This window comes from Phalangium opilio, unplaced genomic scaffold (assembly GCF_054372755.1).
Source record: "Phalangium opilio isolate 3A_F unplaced genomic scaffold, DU_Popi_V2 ptg000022l_1, whole genome shotgun sequence".
NCBI lineage: Eukaryota > Metazoa > Arthropoda > Arachnida > Opiliones > Phalangiidae > Phalangium > Phalangium opilio.
In genome coordinates this window covers 5,060,103-5,087,951 of record NW_028324154.1, presented here as the reverse complement: position 1 = coordinate 5,087,951, position 27,849 = coordinate 5,060,103, and the positions used below count along the sequence as shown (strand labels likewise).

Genomic DNA, 27,849 nt, shown 5'->3' with positions numbered 1-27,849 from the left:
ACCCGGGACAAGCACCCACAAGCACCCGGGGCTAGCACCCACAAGTACCTACAAGCACCCACTAGTATCTACAAGCACCCACAAGTACCTACAAGCACCCGCAAGTACCTACAAGCACATACATGAATCCACAAGTACCTACATGAATCCACAAGTACCTATAAGCACCCACAAGTACCTACAAGCACCCACAAGTACCTACAAGTACCTATAAGCACCCACAAGTACCTACAAGCACCCACAAGTACCTACAAGCACCCACAAGTACCCACAAGCACCCACAAGTACCCACAAGTACCTACAAGCACCCACAAGTACCTACAAGCACCAACAAGTACCTACAAGCACCTACATGAATCCACAAGTACCTACAAGTACCCACAAGTACCTACAAGTACCCACAAGCACCTACAAGCACCCACAAGTACCTACAAGCACCCACAAGTACCTACAAGCACCCAGAAGTACCTACAAGCACCCACAAGTACCTACAAGCACCCACAAGTACCTACAAGCACCCACAAGTACCTACAAGCACCTACATGAATCCACAAGTACCTACATGAATCCACAAGTACCTATAAGCACCCACAAGTACCTACAAGCACCCACAAGTACCTACAAGCACCCACAAGTACCTACAAGCACCTACAAGCACCCACAAGTACCCACAAGCACCTACAAGTACCCATAAGCACCTACAAGCACCCACAAGTACCTACAAGCACCAACAAGTACCTACAAGCACCTACATGAATCCACAAGTACCTACAAGTACCCACAAGTACCTACAAGTACCCACAAGCACCTACAAGCACCCACAAGTACCTACAAGCACCCACAAGTACCTACAAGCACCCAGAAGTACCTACAAGCACCCACAAGTACCTACAAGCACCCACAAGTACCTACAAGCACCCACAAGTACCTACAAGCACCTACATGAATCCACAAGTACCTACATGAATCCACAAGTACCTACATGAATCCACAAGTACCTATAAGAACCCACAAGTACCTACAATCACCCACAAGTATCTACAAGCACCCACAAGTACCTACAAGCACATACAAGTACCTACAAGCACCCACAAGTACCTACAAGCACCCACAAGTACCTACAAGCACCCACAAGTACCTACAAGCACCTACATGAATCCACAAGTACCTATAAGCACCCACAAGTACCCACAAGTACCTACAAGCACCCACAAGTACCTACAAGCACCCACAAGTACCTACAAGCACCCACAAGTACCTACAAGCACCTACATGAATCCACAAGTACCTACAAGTACCCACAAGTACCTACAAGTACCCACAAGCACCTACAATTACCCACAAGTACCTACAAGCACCCAGAAGTACCTACAAGCACCCACAAGTACCTACAAGCACCCACAAGTACCTACAAGCACCCACAAGTACCTACAAGCACCTACATGAATCCACAAGTACCTACATGAATCCACAAGTACCTATAAGCACCCACAAGTACCTACAAGCACCCACAAGTACCTACAAGCACCCACAAGTACCTACAAGCACCTACATGAATCCACAAGTACCTAGAAGCACCCACAAGTACCTACAAGTACCCAAAAGAACCCACAAGTACCCACAAGCACCTACAAACACCCACAAGCACCTACAAACACCCACAAGCACCTACAAGCACCCACAAGCACCTACAAGAACTCGGGGCAAGCATCCACAAGTACCCGGGCAAGCCCCCTCAAGTACCCGGGACAAGCACCCACAAGCACCCGGGGCTAGCACCCACAAGTACCTACAAGCACCCACTAGTATCTACAAGCACCCACAAGTACCTACAAGCACCCGCAAGTACCTACAAGCACATACATGAATCCACAAGTACCTACATGAATCCACAAGTACCTATAAGCACCCACAAGTACCTACAAGCACCCACAAGTACCTACAAGTACCTATAAGCACCCACAAGTACCTACAAGCACCCACAAGTACCTACAAGCACCCACAAGTACCTACAAGCACCTACAAGCACCCACAAGTACCCACAAGCACCTACAAGTACCCATAAGCACCTACAAGTACCCACAAGTACCTACAAGCACCCACAAGTACCTACAAGCACCTACATGAATCCACAAGTACCTACATGAATCCACAAGTACCTACATGAATCCACAAGTACCTATAAGAACCCACAAGTATCTACAATCACCCACAAGTACCTACAAGCACCCACAAGTACCTACAAGCACATACAAGTACCTACAAGCACCCACAAGTACCTACAAGCACCCACAAGTACCTACAAGCACCTACAAGTACCTACAAGCACCCACAAGTACCTACAAGCAAGCACAAGTACCTACAAGCACCTACAAGTACCTACAAGCACCTACATGAATCCACAAGTACCTATAAGCACCCACAAGTACCCACAAGCACCCACAAGTACCCACAAGTACCTACAAGCACCCACAAGTACCTACAAGCACCAACAAGTACCTACAAGCACCTACATGAATCCACAAGTACCTACAAGTACCCACAAGTACCTACAAGTACCCACAAGCACCTACAAGCACCCACAAGTACCTACAAGCACCCACAAGTACCTACAAGCACCCAGAAGTACCTACAAGCACCCACAAGTACCTACAAGCACCCACAAGTACCTACAAGCACCCACAAGTACCTACAAGCACCTACATGAATCCACAAGTACCTACATGAATCCACAAGTACCTATAAGCACCCACAAGTACCTACAAGCACCCACAAGTACCTACAAGCACCCACAAGTACCTACAAGCACCTACAAGCACCCACAAGTACCCACAAGCACCTACAAGTACCCATAAGCACCTACAAGCACCCACAAGTACCTACAAGCACCAACAAGTACCTACAAGCACCTACATGAATCCACAAGTACCTACAAGTACCCACAAGTACCTACAAGTACCCACAAGCACCTACAAGCACCCACAAGTACCTACAAGCACCCACAAGTACCTACAAGCACCCAGAAGTACCTACAAGCACCCACAAGTACCTACAAGCACCCACAAGTACCTACAAGCACCCACAAGTACCTACAAGCACCTACATGAATCCACAAGTACCTACATGAATCCACAAGTACCTACATGAATCCACAAGTACCTATAAGAACCCACAAGTACCTACAATCACCCACAAGTATCTACAAGCACCCACAAGTACCTACAAGCACATACAAGTACCTACAAGCACCCACAAGTACCTACAAGCACCCACAAGTACCTACAAGCACCCACAAGTACCTACAAGCACCTACATGAATCCACAAGTACCTATAAGCACCCACAAGTACCCACAAGTACCTACAAGCACCCACAAGTACCTACAAGCACCCACAAGTACCTACAAGCACCCACAAGTACCTACAAGCACCTACATGAATCCACAAGTACCTACAAGTACCCACAAGTACCTACAAGTACCCACAAGCACCTACAATTACCCACAAGTACCTACAAGCACCCAGAAGTACCTACAAGCACCCACAAGTACCTACAAGCACCCACAAGTACCTACAAGCACCCACAAGTACCTACAAGCACCTACATGAATCCACAAGTACCTACATGAATCCACAAGTACCTATAAGCACCCACAAGTACCTACAAGCACCCACAAGTACCTACAAGCACCCACAAGTACCTACAAGCACCTACATGAATCCACAAGTACCTAGAAGCACCCACAAGTACCTACAAGTACCCAAAAGAACCCACAAGTACCCACAAGCACCTACAAACACCCACAAGCACCTACAAACACCCACAAGCACCTACAAGCACCCACAAGCACCTACAAGAACTCGGGGCAAGCATCCACAAGTACCCGGGCAAGCCCCCTCAAGTACCCGGGACAAGCACCCACAAGCACCCGGGGCTAGCACCCACAAGTACCTACAAGCACCCACTAGTATCTACAAGCACCCACAAGTACCTACAAGCACCCGCAAGTACCTACAAGCACATACATGAATCCACAAGTACCTACATGAATCCACAAGTACCTATAAGCACCCACAAGTACCTACAAGCACCCACAAGTACCTACAAGTACCTATAAGCACCCACAAGTACCTACAAGCACCCACAAGTACCTACAAGCACCCACAAGTACCCACAAGCACCCACAAGTACCCACAAGTACCTACAAGCACCCACAAGTACCTACAAGCACCAACAAGTACCTACAAGCACCTACATGAATCCACAAGTACCTACAAGTACCCACAAGTACCTACAAGTACCCACAAGCACCTACAAGCACCCACAAGTACCTACAAGCACCCACAAGTACCTACAAGCACCCAGAAGTACCTACAAGCACCCACAAGTACCTACAAGCACCCACAAGTACCTACAAGCACCCACAAGTACCTACAAGCACCTACATGAATCCACAAGTACCTACATGAATCCACAAGTACCTATAAGCACCCACAAGTACCTACAAGCACCCACAAGTACCTACAAGCACCCACAAGTACCTACAAGCACCTACAAGCACCCACAAGTACCCACAAGCACCTACAAGTACCCATAAGCACCTACAAGCACCCACAAGTACCTACAAGCACCAACAAGTACCTACAAGCACCTACATGAATCCACAAGTACCTACAAGTACCCACAAGTACCTACAAGTACCCACAAGCACCTACAAGCACCCACAAGTACCTACAAGCACCCACAAGTACCTACAAGCACCCAGAAGTACCTACAAGCACCCACAAGTACCTACAAGCACCCACAAGTACCTACAAGCACCCACAAGTACCTACAAGCACCTACATGAATCCACAAGTACCTACATGAATCCACAAGTACCTACATGAATCCACAAGTACCTATAAGAACCCACAAGTACCTACAATCACCCACAAGTATCTACAAGCACCCACAAGTACCTACAAGCACATACAAGTACCTACAAGCACCCACAAGTACCTACAAGCACCCACAAGTACCTACAAGCACCCACAAGTACCTACAAGCACCTACATGAATCCACAAGTACCTATAAGCACCCACAAGTACCCACAAGTACCTACAAGCACCCACAAGTACCTACAAGCACCCACAAGTACCTACAAGCACCCACAAGTACCTACAAGCACCTACATGAATCCACAAGTACCTACAAGTACCCACAAGTACCTACAAGTACCCACAAGCACCTACAATTACCCACAAGTACCTACAAGCACCCAGAAGTACCTACAAGCACCCACAAGTACCTACAAGCACCCACAAGTACCTACAAGCACCCACAAGTACCTACAAGCACCTACATGAATCCACAAGTACCTACATGAATCCACAAGTACCTATAAGCACCCACAAGTACCTACAAGCACCCACAAGTACCTACAAGCACCCACAAGTACCTACAAGCACCTACATGAATCCACAAGTACCTAGAAGCACCCACAAGTACCTACAAGTACCCAAAAGAACCCACAAGTACCCACAAGCACCTACAAACACCCACAAGCACCTACAAACACCCACAAGCACCTACAAGCACCCACAAGCACCTACAAGAACTCGGGGCAAGCATCCACAAGTACCCGGGCAAGCCCCCTCAAGTACCCGGGACAAGCACCCACAAGCACCCGGGGCTAGCACCCACAAGTACCTACAAGCACCCACTAGTATCTACAAGCACCCACAAGTACCTACAAGCACCCGCAAGTACCTACAAGCACATACATGAATCCACAAGTACCTACATGAATCCACAAGTACCTATAAGCACCCACAAGTACCTACAAGCACCCACAAGTACCTACAAGTACCTATAAGCACCCACAAGTACCTACAAGCACCCACAAGTACCTACAAGCACCCACAAGTACCTACAAGCACCTACAAGCACCCACAAGTACCCACAAGCACCTACAAGTACCCATAAGCACCTACAAGTACCCACAAGTACCTACAAGCACCCACAAGTACCTACAAGCACCTACATGAATCCACAAGTACCTACATGAATCCACAAGTACCTACATGAATCCACAAGTACCTATAAGAACCCACAAGTATCTACAATCACCCACAAGTACCTACAAGCACCCACAAGTACCTACAAGCACATACAAGTACCTACAAGCACCCACAAGTACCTACAAGCACCCACAAGTACCTACAAGCACCCACAAGTACCTACAAGCACCTACATGAATCCACAAGTACCTACAAGTACCCACAAGTACCTACAAGCACCCACAAGTACCTTCAAGCACCCACAAGTACCTACAAGCACCTACATGAATCCACAAGTACCTACAAGTACCCACAAGTACCTACAAGTACCCACAAGCACCTACAATTACCCACAAGTACCTACAAGCACCCACAAGTACCTACAAGCACCCAGAAGTACCTAAAAGCACCCACAAGTACCTACAAGCACCCACAAGTACCTACAAGCACCCACAAGTACCTACAAGCACCCACAAGTACCTACAAGCACCCACAAGTACCTACAAGCACCTACATGAATCCACAAGTACCTACATGAATCCACAAGTACCTATAAGCACCCACAAGTACCTACAAGCACCCACAAGTACCTACAAGCACCCACAAGTACCTACAAGCACCCACAAGTACCTACAAGCACCTACATGAATCCACAAGTACCTAGAAGCACCCACAAGTACCTACAAGTACCCAAAAGAACCCACAAGTACCCACAAGCACCTACAAACACCCACAAGCACCTACAAACACCCACAAGCACCTACAAGCACCCACAAGCACCTACAAGAACTCGGGGCAAGCATCCACAAGTACCCGGGCAAGCCCCCTCAAGTACCCGGGACAAGCACCCACAAGCACCCGGGGCTAGCACCCACAAGTACCTACAAGCACCCACAAGTACCTACAAGCACCCACAAGTACCTACAAGCACCCGCAAGTACCTACAAGCACCCACAAGTACCTGAAAGCACCCACAAGTACCTACAAGCACCCACAAGTACCACCAAGCACCCACAAGTACCTACAAGCACCTACATGAATTGACAAGTACCTACATGAATCCACAAGTACCTATAAGCACCCACAAGTACCCACAAGCACCCACAAGTACCCACAAGTACCTACAAGCACCCACAAGTACCTACCAGCACCCACAAGTACCTACAAGTACCCACAAGCACCTACAAGCACCCACAAGTACCTACAAGCACCCACAAGTACCTACAAGCACCCAGAAGTACCTACAAGCACCCACAAGTACCTACAAGCACCCACAAGTACCTACAAGCACCCACAAGTACCTACAAGCACCTACATGAATCCACAAGTACCTACATGAATCCACAAGTACCTATAAGCACCCACAAGTACCTACAAGCACCCACAAGTACCTACAAGCACCCACAAGTACCTACAAGCACCCACAAGTACCTACAAGCACCCACAAGTACCTACAAGCACCTACATGAATCCACAAGTACCTAGAAGCACTCACAAGCACCTACAAACACCCACAAGCACCCACAAGCACCTACAAGCACCCACAAGTACCCAAAAGAACCCACAATTACCCACAAGCACCTACAAACACCCACAAGCACCTACAAACACCCACAAGCACCTACAAGCACCAACAAGCACCTACAAGAACTCGGGGCAAGCATCCACAAGTACCCGGGCAAGCCCCCTCAAGTACCCGGGGCAAGCACCCACAAGCACCCGGGGCTAGCACCCACAAGTACCTACAAGCACCCACTAGTACCTACAAGCACCCACAAGTACCTACAAGCACCCACCAGTACCTACAAGCACCCACAAGTAATAATAATAATAATAATCTAAGCTTGGTCTACGAAGGGATATCCACACTAAGCCTGTGGCTTGTTTACAGGTGGGTCCCTTTATAATGCATAGAGGGGTGGTGGCTAGCCCCTATGCCACAGCTAACCTACAGCGCCCTATACTAACTATTACCGTTAACCTCTGCAAGTTTTGATGGAAAGGAGAAACCGGGTTAGACCGCGGAGGAAAACTCCTTTTTTAACGAGCGGGGAGAGAACTTGCAAACTCTACGCAGAAGGATTTGTTCCCAGATTTTCACCCGGTGCCACAGTCCGGGATCGAACCCAGGATCCTCTTGCTGCGAGGCGAAAGCGCTAACCGCTACGCCACCCCACCTACATGAATTCACAAGTACCTACATGAATCCACAAGTACCTATAAGCACCCACAAGTACCCACAAGCACCCACAAGTACCCACAAGTACCCACAAGTACCTACAAGCACCCACAAGTACCTACAAGCACCCACAAGTACCTACAAGCACCTACATGAATCCACAAGTACCTACAAGTACCCACAAGTACCTACAAGTACCCACAAGCACCTACAAGCACCCACAAGTACCTACAAGCACCCACAAGTACCTACAAGCACCCAGAAGTACCTACAAGCACCCACAAGTACCTACAAGCACCCACAAGTACCTACAAGCACCCACAAGTACCTACAAGCACCTACATGAATCCACAAGTACCTACATGAATCCACAAGTACCTATAAGCACCCACAAGTACCTACAAGCACCCACAAGTACCTACAAGCACCCACAAGTACCTACAAGCACCCACAAGTACCTACAAGCACCCACAAGTACCTACAAGCACCCACAAGTACCTACAAGCACCTACATGAATCCACAAGTACCTAGAAGCACCCACAAGTACCTACAAGCACCCACAAGCACCTACAAACACCCACAACACCTACAAGCACCTACAAGCACCCACAAGTACCCAAAAGAACCCAAAAGAACCCACAAGCACCTACAAACACCCACAAGCACCTACAAACACCCACAAGCACCTACAAGCACCCACAAGCACCTACAAGAACTCGGGGCAAGCATCCACAAGCACCCGGGCAAGCCCCCTCAAGTACCCGGGGCAAGCACCCACAAGCACCCGGGGCTAGCACCCACAAGTACCTACAAGCACCCACTAGTACCTACAAGCACCCACAAGTACCTACAAGCACCCACAAGTACCTACAAGCACCCACAAGTACCTACAAGCACCTACATGAATCCACAAGTACCTACATGAATCCACAAGTACCTATAAGCACCCACAAGTACCCACAAGCACCCACAAGTACCCACAAGTACCTACAAGCACCCACAAGTACCTACAAGCACCCACAAGTACCTACAAGCACCTACATGAATCCACAAGTACCTACATGAATCCACAAGTACCTACATGAATCCACAAGTACCTATAAGAACCCACAAGTACCTACAATCACCCACAAGTACCTACAAGCACCCACAAGTACCTACAAGCACCTACAAGTACCTACAAGCACCCACAAGTACCTACAAGCACCTACAAGTACCTACAAGCACCCACAAGTACCTACAAGCAAGCACAAGTACCTACAAGCACCTACAAGTACCTACAAGCACCTACATGAATCCACAAGTACCTATAAGCACCCACAAGTACCCACAAGCACCCACAAGTACCCACAAGTACCTACAAGCACCCACAAGTACCTACAAGCACCAACAAGTACCTACAAGCACCTACATGAATCCACAAGTACCTACAAGTACCCACAAGTACCTACAAGTACCCACAAGCACCTACAAGCACCCACAAGTACCTACAAGCACCCACAAGTACCTACAAGCACCCAGAAGTACCTACAAGCACCCACAAGTACCTACAAGCACCCACAAGTACCTACAAGCACCCACAAGTACCTACAAGCACCTACATGAATCCACAAGTACCTACATGAATCCACAAGTACCTATAAGCACCCACAAGTACCTACAAGCACCCACAAGTACCTACAAGCACCCACAAGTACCTACAAGCACCTACAAGCACCCACAAGTACCCACAAGCACCTACAAGTACCCATAAGCACCTACAAGCACCCACAAGTACCTACAAGCACCAACAAGTACCTACAAGCACCTACATGAATCCACAAGTACCTACAAGTACCCACAAGTACCTACAAGTACCCACAAGCACCTACAAGCACCCACAAGTACCTACAAGCACCCACAAGTACCTACAAGCACCCAGAAGTACCTACAAGCACCCACAAGTACCTACAAGCACCCACAAGTACCTACAAGCACCCACAAGTACCTACAAGCACCTACATGAATCCACAAGTACCTACATGAATCCACAAGTACCTACATGAATCCATAAGTACCTATAAGAACCCACAAGTACCTACAATCACCCACAAGTATCTACAAGCACCCACAAGTACCTACAAGCACATACAAGTACCTACAAGCACCCACAAGTACCTACAAGCACCCACAAGTACCTACAAGCACCCACAAGTACCTACAAGCACCTACATGAATCCACAAGTACCTATAAGCACCCACAAGTACCCACAAGTACCTACAAGCACCCACAAGTACCTACAAGCACCCACAAGTACCTACAAGCACCCACAAGTACCTACAAGCACCTACATGAATCCACAAGTACCTACAAGTACCCACAAGTACCTACAAGTACCCACAAGCACCTACAATTACCCACAAGTACCTACAAGCACCCAGAAGTACCTACAAGCACCCACAAGTACCTACAAGCACCCACAAGTACCTACAAGCACCCACAAGTACCTACAAGCACCTACATGAATCCACAAGTACCTACATGAATCCACAAGTACCTATAAGCACCCACAAGTACCTACAAGCACCCACAAGTACCTACAAGCACCCACAAGTACCTACAAGCACCTACATGAATCCACAAGTACCTAGAAGCACCCACAAGTACCTACAAGTACCCAAAAGAACCCACAAGTACCCACAAGCACCTACAAACACCCACAAGCACCTACAAACACCCACAAGCACCTACAAGCACCCACAAGCACCTACAAGAACTCGGGGCAAGCATCCACAAGTACCCGGGCAAGCCCCCTCAAGTACCCGGGACAAGCACCCACAAGCACCCGGGGCTAGCACCCACAAGTACCTACAAGCACCCACTAGTATCTACAAGCACCCACAAGTACCTACAAGCACCCGCAAGTACCTACAAGCACATACATGAATCCACAAGTACCTACATGAATCCACAAGTACCTATAAGCACCCACAAGTACCTACAAGCACCCACAAGTACCTACAAGTACCTATAAGCACCCACAAGTACCTACAAGCACCCACAAGTACCTACAAGCACCCACAAGTACCTACAAGCACCTACAAGCACCCACAAGTACCCACAAGCACCTACAAGTACCCATAAGCACCTACAAGTACCCACAAGTACCTACAAGCACCCACAAGTACCTACAAGCACCTACATGAATCCACAAGTACCTACATGAATCCACAAGTACCTACATGAATCCACAAGTACCTATAAGAACCCACAAGTATCTACAATCACCCACAAGTACCTACAAGCACCCACAAGTACCTACAAGCACATACAAGTACCTACAAGCACCCACAAGTACCTACAAGCACCCACAAGTACCTACAAGCACCCACAAGTACCTACAAGCACCCACAAGTACCTACAAGCACCTACATGAATTGACAAGTACCTACATGAATCCACAAGTACCTATAAGCACCCACAAGTACCCACAAGCACCCACAAGTACCCACAAGTACCTACAAGCACCCACAAGTACCTACCAGCACCCACAAGTACCTACAAGTACCCACAAGCACCTACAAGCACCCACAAGTACCTACAAGCACCCACAAGTACCTACAAGCACCCAGAAGTACCTACAAGCACCCACAAGTACCTACAAGCACCCACAAGTACCTACAAGCACCCACAAGTACCTACAAGCACCTACATGAATCCACAAGTACCTACATGAATCCACAAGTACCTATAAGCACCCACAAGTACCTACAAGCACCCACAAGTACCTACAAGCACCCACAAGTACCTACAAGCACCCACAAGTACCTACAAGCACCCACAAGTACCTACAAGCACCTACATGAATCCACAAGTACCTAGAAGCACCCACAAGCACCTACAAACACCCACAAGCACCCACAAGCACCTACAAGCACCCACAAGTACCCAAAAGAACCCACAATTACCCACAAGCACCTACAAACACCCACAAGCACCTACAAACACCCACAAGAGTAGTGTAAAGCCGCACTTCGTACCTCCGTAGGTGTAGAATGTAGGTGTAGAATGTAGGTGTAGAGTGTAGGTGTAGAATTTCAAGGTCACCCTCTCGCCACGCCCCCTTGGGAAACTCGCGCGCGCCCCCTCGCGGGAAAACTCGCGGGCCCCCGCGCGCCCCCTGGCGGCTGCGCCCCCTCGCGGGAAAACTCGCGCGCGCCCCCTGGCGGCTGCGCCCCCTCGCGGGAAAACTCGCGCGCCCCCTCGCGGGAAAACATTGCGCGGGAATCTGGCAGTCCTGTCTACAACTGTCTCTGTGACGTCATTGGCGGGAAAATCTACAACTGTATTTGTGACGTCATTGGCGGGAAAACACCGTGCGCCGCCTATTGGGAAACTCCTCCCTTCTACAACTGTATTTGTGACGTCATTGATAAGAGACGAGAATTTATTAAACGTACATGGCCAAGGGTTAATGATAGGCTGAAAGTTGCGCAATCCATTGTAATATTTAGTTTGACTCAAAATTTCAAGGAGTTTATTTTGATTATGGTATTGTTTTTAATGGTAATTAAAAGTCAGTCTCTTCTACAACTGTGACGTCATTGATAAGAGACGATAAAAACTTTAAACGTACATTGCCAAGGCTTAAATCTTCTACAATTGTAGTTGTGACGTCATTGATAAGAGACGAATGGAAGCTTTAAACGTACATTACCAAGGCTTAAATCTTCTACAATTGTAGCTGTGACGTCATTGATAAGAGACGAGAATGGATAGCTTTAATACATTGCCAAGGGTTAATGATAGGTCTCTGCTGGATGGTAATTAAAAGGTACACGTAAAAGCGTAATTAATATATAAGAAATTCATCTTAGACGCAATAGTAGAAAGCGTAATTAGTCTCTGAATGTAGAGTTATACTTACAAAAGGAACAAAGATTTGTCAGCCCAAACGGAATCAAATACCAGTACTTAGTTTCAAAATACAATCACAGAAAAGTAAGCGTGTGAAAATACTCTCCTTTTAAATCTGGCATATTCAAAGCAATTCACGTCTAATTTTCTATTAGAATGGTACTAAAGCCAAGGTGGAGGCCGAGGCTACCCCGTTTACAGGTCAACACCAAATGCCAGGACTCGTCCTAACGTGTCTAAACCTAACCTACCTCCAAGTTATAACGAAGTTATCACTGATTCAAAATAAATCACCGATAGGTTAGTAGTGGTTTGAAAGCAATTACCTATACTAAACCAGACTATTTTGGTAAAGATGTCGTACTTGCAATGGTTTAATAGTAGCAAAATTTCTTCCAACATATAAATGTTTAAGGGATTTGTTTTTTCCAGCTAAATCGGCATCGAAATCTGAAAGGACTCGACTTTAATTTGAGCTGTTAGATTGTCATACCTTTTGAAATAACTAGTTTTTCAGGCATTTTCCTCCTGTCGTATGTTTATATTTATTACCAACGTTCCAATCAAGGTACTAGAACCTACTTTGTTATTCCCTATTGAAATTGAATTCATAGTTTGTTTATTTAAAAATGGATAGAGCACACATTCCACTATTTAGATATTCAGGGTGTAGAAAGTAAATTATTTTTAATTGATTTTAACATAAAGAACAAACTATTTAGCTGTGCCAAGTGATTGAAAATAGAGTCTTCAAGTTTAAAGCAATTAACAACGAGATTGAAGACAAAGCAATTCACGTCTAATTTTCTATTAGAATGGTACTAAAGCCAAGGTGGAGGCCGAGGCTACCCCGTTTACAGGTCAACACCAAATTCCAGGACTCGTCCTAACGTGTCTAAACCTAACCGCTTAGATCCATTAACGGCTGAAGAAAGTCGCAGAGACCCTTGTAAATCTTTGATAGATAAACTACAGTCAGTCAGAGTTGCGGGTGAAAACTATAGCCATAAAGGGCCGTACCCCAACAACTTATTACGTAAGATGGCGAGAAGAAATTCCCCCCACAGAATTTGTATAAGTCTTAGACGTTGATATGATGCCCAACTATAACCTCCACGAAATGTTCCTGGAGTATGCCTGAGAAAATAGACACCTTCAAAACTAAGTTAATCTATACTTGATATTCAAGTAATCTCATCTGTATAAATGTTGATTTAAATATAAAATGTACAAACAACAGCTTCAAAACTAAGTTAATCAATACTTGATATTCAAGTAATCTCAATGTTATTTGTATATGATCTGTATACTTTCTCATTTAAATAAAAAAATGTACAAACAACAAACCTACAATCGTAAATTCATACGCAAAGATAAATTATCACTATGCAGCCAAAGGTAGAAAAAACTAGTTGGTTTATATTGAACTGGTATTGGGTGAAAAGCGTTTCAAAAATGGTACACCTACTGTTTCCGTTTTGTCGTGACAGATGTTCGTGGAATGGTTAGTTGATTCAAACGAAAAATATCGTTATAATATTGGATTGCTATTGGGAATGTACAGTTATTATATGTGAAAAACTAAGCAACATTTTATTATTATTTTTAATTTTTTACACAAAGATGATTTTCTCTCATCAGGTAAAGTTTGTCGCATTTGAAGCAACGGTTTTTCGTATCGCATTTGGTGTTTTTTAAATGCCAAAAAAAACAAATTTTACAGTGTACGGTCGTGGTGCCTCTCGCTTTTATAACGGATTTAGCCGTAAACCGACAAGTTGTGCCTTCTTCGGAACATTCGGCGTTACGAGCGTCCTTCGCCGACGAATACGTACCGCATACTAAACACACTCTATCCGGACTCAAAGGTTGAAATTTTTCTTCTATCGGGTGTATGTGATTATTTTTTGTTACAAAAACAGTGTGATGTCTTAAAGGACAATCGAGATCTCCATCGCAATAAAACGTTTGTCCGGCGTGATCTGGAAACTCAATAAGGCTTCCGCCGCATTGATAACATCCAGTCGGATAAGGTTTCATTTTATCAGTAGACATATTATCAAGAACTAGAACTAAACGATTTTTTCGACTATTGCGTTAGCAAAAACTACATTGGTTATTCAGTAGATATACTTTTCGTCACGGGGGGGAAAGAATCATATTATATTAATAAATCCACGGTACTATAGTCATCAACCGAATACACCCTCAAGTAACATTGGTTCGCTCGTTAACGTATCTGCCTTTAAACTCGTTGTTCACGAGTTCGAATCCCCTTAGCGAGAGTCCTTAACAAGCGAACCAAGGTTACTTTTGTAAAGGATATGTATTTTTATCTCTTATAACAGTTGCTTTTATAAAGCGAAAACAAGGTTGACGTCAAAGATAATTGGAAATATATTTTTATATCTTATAACAAACAGTTGTTTTTATAAAGCAAAGACAAGGTTGACGTCAAAGATAATTGGAAATATATTTTACTCTCTTATAACAAACAGTTAGAGTATTTGGTTAATTTTTACACCATCAGGGACGAATCAAAAGCGTTCTCCGAAACTGACAACACATCGGACACCCCTTCCTAGCCTATCTGCTGTAGTGAGGATTGTAGAATGAATTCACCCATTACTTTAGAAGCCGTCGTTAGACGAAACAACTTAAGACGAATTGAAAAATTTGGTGCTATCGGATGGGATAAAGATTACGGAAAATCCGAAAGGACTACAGATCCCGAAACGGGGTATTTACTAATAAACCCCACACCGAATGAAGTCTATAATATAGCCGATGGTGAAGGTTATATATGGCAATACGTTAATGGTCCTAATATAAATTTTGGATTGAAACACTTGGCAATGTACAGATTACTAACTTCTACAGTGCAATTACCCCCAGGGTCATTAATTAACATGTTTGTTAGACAGTTTCCATGTATCATAAATAACAAGGTTCATCAATTCAAATTGAAAGAAATCACTGGGGATAGTATCCACGAATTTAACGTACACCTGACACCGAACAAAATGTATGGAACCTCAAATATTTGTCAGTTAGGTAGTTGCCATCCTCGCAATGTGTCATTTTTGAAGTCTTGTGGAGAGATCCTTGGGAACCTTCTTCTTCAGCAGAAATTCAGCGCCTTATCATGATGAAAGGTTTAGACAATATGACTTTAATTTAAAAGTCAAGTAAGACCAAGATACCACCGTGTGTAGAAAGAAGAAACCATCGATAACTAACCCATTGATTGATATCTTTGTAGGTTTGCGAATTACACGTTGTAAGATACTAATTTTCAGTTTTAAATAACGCTTTTTGTCATCCATTATGGCCTGAAAATGGCCAACTCATTCCATAAAGAAAAGGATACCGATCAAGAAAAGAGCCGTATCTTATTTCGACAGTTCAAAACTGAACTAAAGGAAAAATATCCAGACTCCTCCAGGAAGTGCTACTGATCTCGAAGCTTCCATTTACATGAAAAAAAGAAGTAATTTATCAGGTTAGTTTTAAAGAGTAAGTAAAAAGAAAATCAAATCTACCTTCCATTGTGAATAAAACACTGGTCCCGGAAGCTTTGGAACAGATTTTGGCTGTTATGAAAAAACTGTCTCCATTGAGGAACTCTATTTAGATAATATAGGAGTTAAATGGTGTATATTCGTACAAGTTATTCTTATAATGACGTTATTTAATGTAAAGATTTGTATTTTAAAATAGGGATTTTGCTCATAAACTTGCATTGGTTTTGATAAGTAATCCAAATGTACCTTTTCATACTTTGGACCTATCAAATAACCTAAAAGAAGATAAAGGTAATATATTTACTAACGAAAAAAGAAATATCAAAGACAAATAACAACAATAGCTCTTCATTGTATTTCTTAATGAAATATCTCTTGTCAATTAATTGTAAAGAAAAACAGAAAATAAATGTTACCAATAAACATTGTGGTGAACTTTTTATGAGGATATTATTTCTGCATTTTTCATAATAGCGCTGAACTGCCTATCTGTACGAGGTTGAATTCATGGTTCGTACAAACCTGGGAAACTGGGAAAACTTTCAAAAATTCAGTGTTTTTTCTTCTTGGCGGTCTAGTGTAAACATGTTTTACTGTGCTTTGGTGTGTTTTATTGTAGTTTTGTTGTGGTATAGTGTAGTTTTAGAGTGTTTTATTGTACTTTTATTGTGTTTTATTGTAGTTTTATTGTACCTTAGTGTATTTTTTTGTGTTTTACTGTGTTTTATTGTAGTTTTTTTGTATTTTATTGTAGTTTTATTGTACTTTTAGTGTATTTTATTGTGTTTTATTGTACCTTAGTGTATTTTTATTATGGTATAGTGTAGTTTTAGAGAGTTTTATTGTACTTTTATTGTACTTTTAGTGTGTTTTACTGTGTTTTGATTTGGTTTTATTGCGTTTTACTGTGTTATGGTGTGTTTTTATTGTAGTTTTAGTGTATTTCAGTGTATTTTGTTGTAATTTAAGTTATTTGTCATAAATTCACAAAGTTTCTGTAAGACTCAATATCATATTGAACATAATAATACGTGGAACAAAGTATTTAGTTTATTATTAGTTTATTTAGTTTATTATTATTATTAGTTTATTATTATTATTAGTTTATTATTATTATTAGTTTATTTAGTTTATTATTATTATTTAGTTTATTATTATTATTAGTTTATTTAGTTCATTATTAGTTTATTATTATTAGTTTATTTAGTTTATTATTATTATTTATATATATTATGCATTTATAACATTAAAGTAAAACGAAATAAATTTCCTTACCTACATCCCCAATATAACTCCAAAATTATTATGATATTTTTCGTTTGAATCAACTAACCATTCCACGAACATCTGTCACGACAAAACGGAAACAGTAGGTGTACCATTTTTGAACGCTTTTCTCCCAATACCAGTTCAGTATAAATCTCTTCAACTAGAAAGTGTATTTTATTGTCCTTTTCGTGTATTTTATTATGGTATAGTGTACTTTTAGTGTGTTTTATTGTACTTTTAGTGTATTTTATTGTGTTTTACTGTATTTTAATGTAGTTTTATTGTACTTTTAGTGTATTTTATTGTGTTTTACTGTGTTTTATTATAGTTTTATTGTACCTTTGTGTAGTGTTATAGTGTTTTATTTTACTTTTAGTGTATTTTATTGTGTTTTACTGTATGTTATTGTAGTTTTATTGTACTTTTAGTGTATTTTATTGTGTTTTACTGTATTTTATTGTAGTTTTATTGTACCTTAGTGTATTTTATTGTACTTTTAGTGTATTTTATTGTGTTTTACTGTGTTTTATTATAGTTTTATTGTACCTTTGTGTAGTTTTATAGTGTTTTATTTTACTTTTAGTGTATTTTATTGTGTTTTACTGTATTTTATTGTAGTTTTATTGTACCTTAGTGTATTTTATTGTACTTTTAGTGTATTTTATTGTGTTTTACTGTGTTTTATTATAGTTTTATTGTACCTTTGTGTAGTTTTATAGTGTTTTATTTTACTTTTAGTGTATTTTATTGTGTTTTACTGTATTTTATTGTAGTTTTATTGTACTCTTAGTGTATTTTATTGTGTTTTACTGTACTTTATTGTAGTTTTATTGTACCTTAGTGTATTTTTTTGTACTTTTAGTGTACTTTTAGTGTGTTTTATTGTACTTTTAGTGTATTTTATTGTGTTTTACTGTATTTTCTTGTACTTTATTGTAATTTTAGTGTATTCTATTGTGTTTTACTGTGTTTTATTGTAGTTTTATTGTAATTTTAGTGTATTCTATTGTGTTTTACTGTGTTTTCTTGTACTTTATTGTAATTTTAGTGTATTCTATTGTGTATTTTATTGTGTTTTACTGTGTTTTATTGTAGTTTTATTGTACCTTAGTGTATTTTATTGTACTTTTAGTGTACTTTTAGTGTGTTTTATTGTACTTTTAGTGTATTTTATTGTGTTTTACTGTATTTTCTTGTACTTTATTGTAATTTTAGTGTATTCTATTGTGTTTTACTGTGTTTTACTGTATTTTCTTGTACTTTATTGTAATTTTAGTGTATTCTATTGTGTTTTACTGTGTTTTATTGTAGTTTTAGTGTATTTTATTGTACTTTTAGTGTATTTTATTATGGTATAGTGTACTTTTAGAGTGTTTTATTGTACTTTTAGTGTATTTTATTGTGTTTTACTGTGTTTTACTGTAGTTTTTTTGTACCTTAGTGTAGTTTTAGGTTTTCGTGACACCTTAAGCAATATGGTTTTTTGTTGGGGCATGCAAAAACATTTTCTAATTTAAAATAGTCTTTTACAACGTGATTACCGTGACACCAATCGGGAATATTGTGCGGTAATTGTGAGGGGCGCGTCATAACATAATTGTACTGTAGAAATGAAAGTTTATAATGCGCTTTAACTCGAAAACCTCTTGTGCCGAAAGATAGTTTAAAATGTTTGAATCGAGACACTCACCGGTTGCAGCGAGTGATTCTTCCAACAGTTGCTGGTTATAGACTTCGTTCTATAAAATACTATTAAGCTAGCTAGGATCCGAGACTTCGTTATACCTGAAGGTGAATAATATAGCGCCTATACCGTGTTATATTTTGCTCCGTTATAACTAACAGGTGTTTTTATAAAGCAAAGGCAAGGTTGGTTGGCGTCAAAGATAATTTGAAATATACGTATAACGAATAGGTTGGTTCTCTATACCTCAAGGTGAATAATATAGCGCCTATACCGTGATAAAAATATATTTTTATCACGGATAACCTTGACGTCATACGTTTATTTCAAATTATCTTTGACATCAACCAACCTTGCCTTTGCTTTATAAAAAAAACTGTTAGTCATGTCTTTATCGAACATACCTTCTCTGCATACCTTGGCTAAAGTAGCGTCGCGCGAAACTTTTAATATACTATACGAGTATGAACTCGCTTCTCGGCATGATCTTTATTCGGGTTGTTTACCAACTCATATCGCTACTGAACTGGAAGAATCACTCGCTGCAACCGGTGAGTGTCTCGATTCAAACATTTTAAACTATCTTTCGGCACAAGAGGTTTTCGAGTTAAAGCGCATTATAAACTTTCATTTCTACAGTACAATTATGTTATGACGCGCCCCTCACAATTACCGCACAATATTCCCGATTGGTGTCACGGTAATCACGTTGTAAAAGACTATTTTAAATTAGAAAATGTTTTTGCATGCCCCAACAAAAAACCATATTGCTTAAGGTGTCACGAAAACCTAAAACTACACTAAGGTACAAAAAAACTACAGTAAAACACAGTAAAACACAATAAAATACACTAAAAGTACAATAAAACACTCTAAAAGTACACTATACCATAATAAAATACACTAAAAGTACAATAAAATACACTAAAACTACAATAAAACACAGTAAAACACAATAGAATACACTAAAATTACAATAAAGTACAAGAAAATACAGTAAAACACAATAGAATACACTAAAATTACAATAAAGTACAAGAAAATACAGTAAAACACAATAAAATACACTAAAAGCACAATAAAACACACTAAAAGTACACTAAAAGTACAATAAAATACACTAAGGTACAATAAAACTACAATAAAACACAGTAAAACACAATAAAATACACAATAGAATACACTAAAATTACAATAAAGTACAAGAAAACACAGTAAAACACAATAGAATACACTAAAATTACAATAAAGTACAAGAAAATACAATAAAGTACAGTAAAACACAATAGAATACACTAAGAGTACAATAAAACTACAATAAAATACAGTAAAACACAATAAAATACACTAAAAGTAAAATAAAACACTATAAAACTACACAAAGGTACAATAAAACTATAATAAAACACAGTAAAACACAATAAAATACACTAAAAGTACAATAAAGTACAAGAAAACACAGTAAAACACAATAGAATACACTAAAATTACAATAAAGTACAAGAAAATACAGTAAAACACAGTAAAACACAATAGAATACACTAAAATTACAATAAAGTACAAGAAAATACAGTAAAACACAATAAAATACACTAAAAGTACAATAAAACACACTAAAAGTACACTATACCATAATAAAATACACGAAAAGGACAATAAAATACACTTTCTAGTTGAAGAGATTTATACTGAACTGGTATTGGGAGAAAAGCGTTCAAAAATGGTACACCTACTGTTTCCGTTTTGTCGTGACAGATGTTCGTGGAATGGTTAGTTGATTCAAACGAAAAATATCATAATAATTTTGGAGTTATATTGGGGATGTAGGTAAGGAAATTTATTTCGTTTTACTTTAATGTTATAAATGCATAATATATATAAATAATAATAATAAACTAAATAAACTAATAATAATAAACTAATAATGAACTAAATAAACTAATAATAATAATAAACTAATAATAATAATAAACTAAATAATAATAATAAACTAAATAAACTAATAATAATAATAAACTAATAATAATAATAAACTAAATAAACTAATAATAAACTAAATACTTTGTTCCACGTATTATTATGTTCAATATGATATTGAGTCTTACAGAAACTTTGTGAATTTATGACAAATAACTTAAATTACAACAAAATACACTGAAATACACTAAAACTACAATAAAAACACACCATAACACAGTAAAACGCAATAAAACCAAATCAAAACACAGTAAAACACACTAAAAGTACAATAAAAGTACAATAAAACTCTCTAAAACTACACTATACCATAATAAAATACACTAAGGTACAATAAAACACAATAAAATACACTAAAAGTACAATAAAACTACAATAAAATACAAAAAAACTACAATAAAACACAGTAAAACACAAAAAAATACACTAAGGTACAATAAAACTACAATAAAACACAATAAAAGTACAATAAAACACTCTAAAACTACACTATACCACAACAAAACTACAATAAAACACACCAAAGCACAGTAAAACATGTTTACACTAGACCGCCAAGAAGAAAAACACTGAATTTTTGAAAGTTATTTATTTGCCTTAGTTTTCCCAGTTTCCCAGGTTTGTACGAACCCTGAATTCAACCTCGTACAGATAGGCAGTTCAGCGCTATTATGAAAAATGCAGAAATAATATCCTCATAAAAAGTTCACCACAATGTTTATTGGTAACATTTATTTTCTGTTTTTCTTTACAATTAATTGACAAGAGATATTTCATTAAGAAATACAATGAAGAGCTATTGTTGTTATTTGTCTTTGATATTTCTTTTTTCGTTAGTAAATATATTACCTTTATCTTCTTTTAGGTTATTTGATAGGTCGAAAGTATGAAAAGGTACATTTGGATTACTTATCAAAACCAATGCAAGTTTATGAGCAAAATCCCTATTTTAAAATACAAATCTTTACATTAAATAACGTCATTATAAGAATAACTTGTACGAATATACACCATTTAACTCCTATATTATCTAAATAGAGTTCCTCAATGGAGACAGTTTTTTCATAACAGCCAAAATCTGTTCCAAAGCTTCCGGGACCAGTGTTTTATACACAATGGAAGGTAGATTTGATTTTCTTTTTACTTACTCTTTAAAACTAACCTGATAAATTACTTCTTTTTTTCATGTAAATGGAAGCTTCGAGATCAGTAGCACTTCCTGGAGGAGTCTGGATATTTTTCCTTTAGTTCAGTTTTGAACTGTCGAAATAAGATACGGCTCTTTTCTTGATCGGTATCCTTTTCTTTATGGAATGAGTTGGCCATTTTCAGGCCATAATGGATGACAAAAAGCGTTATTTAAAACTGAAAATTAGTATCTTACAACGTGTAATTCGCAAACCTACAAAGATATCAATCAATGGGTTAGTTATCGATGGTTTCTTCTTTCTACACACGGTGGTATCTTGGTCTTACTTGACTTTTAAATTAAAGTCATATTGTCTAAACCTTTCATCATGATAAGGCGCTGAATTTCTGCTGAAGAAGAAGGTTCCCAAGGATCTCTCCACAAGACTTCAAAAATGACAGCTAACTTATTAGTCATTGGTTCTCTATACCAGGCTTCGTAGTCAATATGTTTCTGACATTTCCAACAAAGCTCGATGTAAAAGAGGTGGGCGCCCATCATTTCCAAACGTTGTCAGTTTTATCCTTGGGTATTTGGGCTATTTCTTTCATTTCGAATGCGGGTACAACGTAAACAGTTTTATCATCTTTTCGAGATTCGAGAAAGAGCCTATTTTCTCAGGCATACTCCAGGAACATTTCGTGGAGGTTATAGTTGGGCATCATATCAACGTCTAAGACTAATACAAATTCTGCGGTGGAATTTCTTCTCGCCACCTTACGTAATAACGTTATAACTTGGAGGTAGGTTAGGTTTAGACACGTTAGGACGAGTCCTGGCGTTTGGTGTTGGCCTGTAAACGGGGTAGTCTCTGCCTCTAACGTTGACTTTAGTACGATACTAATAGAAAAATTAGATGTGAATTGTTTTGAATACGAATGATTTGAAAGGAGAGTATTTACACACGCTTACTTTTCTGTGATTGTATTTTGAAACTAAGTACTGGTATTTGATTCCGTTTGAGCTGTCAAATCTTTGTTCCTTTTGTAAGTATAACTCTACACCCGTATCAGTCCTTTTCCAGTAAGCCATTACCGACCCAAACCTCTACTGTATCGTTATGAACCTGACACATTTTCATTTAGCAATGAAAAAACTTTACCGCCACCCCTTAATATACGTTACGCGATACAACAACTCTTCGAATGACGTCACAATTGTTGGATTATTATAGGCAGAATTTAACCAAGGCTTACAAATAGACGCTAACACACCAGTAACACTTTGATTTTCAGAGGTTAATTACGCTTTTACGTGTACCTTTTAATTACCATTAAAACAATACCATAATCAAAATAAACTCCTTGAAAAAAGGTTGAAATTTTGAGTCAAACTAAAAATTACAATGGATTGCGCAACTTCCAACAGACATTAACCTTGGCAATGTATTAAAGCTATCCATTCTCGTCTCTTATCAATGACGTCACAAATACAATTCTTCAAATGACGTCACAGATACAGTTGTAGAAGGGAGGAGTTTCCCAATAGGCGGCGCACGGTGTTTTCCCGCCAATGACGTCATAGATACAGTTGTAGATTTTCCCGCCAATGACGTCACAGATACAGTTGTAGACAGGTCTGCCAGATTCCCGCGCAGGGTTTTCCCGCGAGGGGGCGCGCGAGTTTTCCCGCGAGGGGGCGCGCGCGAGTTTTCCCGCGAGGGGGCGCAGCCGCCAGGGGGCGCGCGCGAGTTTTCCCGCGAGGGGTAGCAGCCGCCAGGGGGCGCGCGGGAGTTTTCCCGCCAGGTGGCGCTGTTGGGGGCGTGGCAGAGGGTGACCTTGAAATTCTACACCTACATTCTACACCTACGGAGGTAGGAAGTGCGGCTTTATACTACTCACAAGCACCTACAAGCACCAACAAGCACCTACAAGAACTCGGGGCAAGCATCCACAAGTACCCGGGCAAGCCCCCTCAAGTACCCGGGGCAAGCACCCACAAGCACCCGGGGCTAGCACCCACAAGTACCTACAAGCACCCACTAGTACCTACAAGCACCCACAAGTACCTACAAGCACCCACCAGTACCTACAAGCACCCACAAGTACCTGAAAGCACCCACAAGTACCTACAAGCACCCACAAGTACCACCAAGCACCCACAAGTACCTACAAGCACCTACATGAATTGACAAGTACCTACATGAATCCACAAGTACCTATAAGCACCCACAAGTACCCACAAGCACCCACAAGTACCCACAAGTACCTACAAGCACCCACAAGTACCTACCAGCACCCACAAGTACCTACAAGTACCCACAAGCACCTACAAGCACCCACAAGTACCTACAAGCACCCACAAGTACCTACAAGCACCCAGAAGTACCTACAAGCACCCACAAGTACCTACAAGCACCCACAAGTACCTACAAGCACCCACAAGTACCTACAAGCACCTACATGAATCCACAAGTACCTACATGAATCCACAAGTACCTATAAGCACCCACAAGTACCTACAAGCACCCACAAGTACCTACAAGCACCCACAAGTACCTACAAGCACCCACAAGTACCTACAAGCACCCACAAGTACCTACAAGCACCTACATGAATCCACAAGTACCTAGAAGCACCCACAAGCACCTACAAACACCCACAAGCACCCACAAGCACCTACAAGCACCCACAAGTACCCAAAAGAACCCACAATTACCCACAAGCACCTACAAACACCCACAAGCACCTACAAACACCCACAAGCACCTACAAGCACCAACAAGCACCTACAAGAACTCGGGGCAAGCATCCACAAGTACCCGGGCAAGCCCCCTCAAGTACCCGGGGCAAGCACCCACAAGCACCCGGGGCTAGCACCCACAAGTACCTACAAGCACCCACTAGTACCTACAAGCACCCACAAGTACCTACAAGCACCCACCAGTACCTACAAGCACCCACAAGTACCTACAAGCACCTACATGAATTCACAAGTACCTACATGAATCCACAAGTACCTATAAGCACCCACAAGTACCCACAAGCACCCACAAGTACCCACAAGTACCCACAAGTACCTACAAGCACCCACAAGTACCTACAAGCACCCACAAGTACCTACAAGCACCTACATGAATCCACAAGTACCTACAAGTACCCACAAGTACCTACAAGTACCCACAAGCACCTACAAGCACCCACAAGTACCTACAAGCACCCACAAGTACCTACAAGCACCCAGAAGTACCTACAAGCACCCACAAGTACCTACAAGCACCCACAAGTACCTACAAGCACCCACAAGTACCTACAAGCACCTACATGAATCCACAAGTACCTACATGAATCCACAAGTACCTATAAGCACCCACAAGTACCTACAAGCACCCACAAGTACCTACAAGCACCCACAAGTACCTACAAGCACCCACAAGTACCTACAAGCACCCACAAGTACCTACAAGCACCTACATGAATCCACAAGTACCTAGAAGCACCCACAAGTACCTACAAGCACCCACAAGCACCTACAAACACCCACAACACCTACAAGCACCTACAAGCACCCACAAGTACCCAAAAGAACCCAAAAGAACCCACAAGCACCTACAAACACCCACAAGCACCTACAAACACCCACAAGCACCTACAAGCACCCACAAGCACCTACAAGAACTCGGGGCAAGCATCCACAAGCACCCGGGCAAGCCCCCTCAAGTACCCGGGGCAAGCACCCACAAGCACCCGGGGCTAGCACCCACAAGTACCTACAAGCACCCACTAGTACCTACAAGCACCCACAAGTACCTACAAGCACCCACAAGTACCTACAAGCACCCACAAGTACCTACAAGCACCTACATGAATCCACAAGTACCTACATGAATCCACAAGTACCTATAAGCACCCACAAGTACCCACAAGCACCCACAAGTACCCACAAGTACCTACAAGCACCCACAAGTACCTACAAGCACCCACAAGTACCTACAAGCACCTACATGAATCCACAAGTACCTACATGAATCCACAAGTACCTACATGAATCCACAAGTACCTATAAGAACCCACAAGTACCTACAATCACCCACAAGTACCTACAAGCAAGCACAAGTACCTACAAGCACCTACAAGTACCTACAAGCACCTACATGAATCCACAAGTACCCACAAGCACCCACAAGTACCCACAAGTACCTACAAGCACCCACAAGTACCTACAAGCACCAACAAGTACCTACAAGCACCTACATGAATCCACAAGTACCTACAAGTACCCACAAGTACCTACAAGTACCCACAAGCACCTACAAGCACCCACAAGTACCTACAAGCACCCACAAGTACCTACAAGCACCCAGAAGTACCTACAAGCACCCACAAGTACCTACAAGCACCCACAAGTACCTACAAGCACCCACAAGTACCTACAAGCACCTACATGAATCCACAAGTACCTACATGAATCCACAAGTACCTATAAGCACCCACAAGTACCTACAAGCACCCACAAGTACCTACAAGCACCCACAAGTACCTACAAGCACCTACAAGCACCCACAAGTACCCACAAGCACCTACAAGTACCCATAAGCACCTACAAGCACCCACAAGTACCTACAAGCACCAACAAGTACCTACAAGCACCTACATGAATCCACAAGTACCTACAAGTACCCACAAGTACCTACAAGTACCCACAAGCACCTACAAGCACCCACAAGTACCTACAAGCACCCACAAGTACCTACAAGCACCCAGAAGTACCTACAAGCACCCACAAGTACCTACAAGCACCCACAAGTACCTACAAGCACCCACAAGTACCTACAAGCACCTACATGAATCCACAAGTACCTACATGAATCCACAAGTACCTACATGAATCCACAAGTACCTATAAGAACCCACAAGTACCTACAATCACCCACAAGTATCTACAAGCACCCACAAGTACCTACAAGCACATACAAGTACCTACAAGCACCCACAAGTACCTACAAGCACCCACAAGTACCTACAAGCACCCACAAGTACCTACAAGCACCTACATGAATCCACAAGTACCTATAAGCACCCACAAGTACCCACAAGTACCTACAAGCACCCACAAGTACCTACAAGCACCCACAAGTACCTACAAGC

General features: G+C 41.4%; 1 protein-coding gene and 2 long non-coding RNA genes across 7 annotated transcripts; 2 read left to right on the top strand and 1 right to left on the bottom strand.

The window, feature by feature from the left end:
• The first annotated feature begins 12,917 nt into the window (after nt 1-12,917).
• LOC149696128 (uncharacterized) lies at nt 12,918-14,464 on the top strand. 2 transcript variants are annotated; one of them, XR_016382535.1, is made up of 3 exons: nt 12,918-13,024; nt 13,079-13,202; nt 13,274-14,464. It is a non-coding gene; the product is annotated as an uncharacterized LOC149696128 (long non-coding RNA). The 2 variants fall into 2 exon arrangements; XR_016382534.1 differs by having other exon boundaries at nt 13,015-13,202.
• LOC149696127 (uncharacterized) lies at nt 13,445-15,497 on the bottom strand. Its single transcript, XM_089867458.1, has 3 exons — nt 14,736-15,497; nt 14,587-14,665; nt 13,445-13,568 (listed from the first exon to the last, which is right to left on the bottom strand). Exons 1-2 carry the CDS (start codon nt 15,171-15,173, stop codon nt 14,633-14,635), a joined length of 471 nt encoding a protein of 156 aa, XP_089723584.1. The 5' UTR covers nt 15,174-15,497; the 3' UTR covers nt 13,445-13,568; nt 14,587-14,632.
• Nucleotides 15,498-16,194: 697 nt separating this feature from the next.
• Nucleotides 16,195-17,081, top strand: LOC149696126 (uncharacterized). Of its 4 annotated transcripts, XR_016382508.1 has the most exons (4): nt 16,195-16,306; nt 16,381-16,620; nt 16,694-16,771; nt 16,839-17,081. It is a non-coding gene; the product is annotated as an uncharacterized LOC149696126 (long non-coding RNA). The 4 variants fall into 4 exon arrangements; XR_016382505.1 differs by lacking the exon at nt 16,694-16,771; XR_016382506.1 differs by having other exon boundaries at nt 16,694-17,081.
• Nucleotides 17,082-27,849: the final 10,768 nt, after the last annotated feature.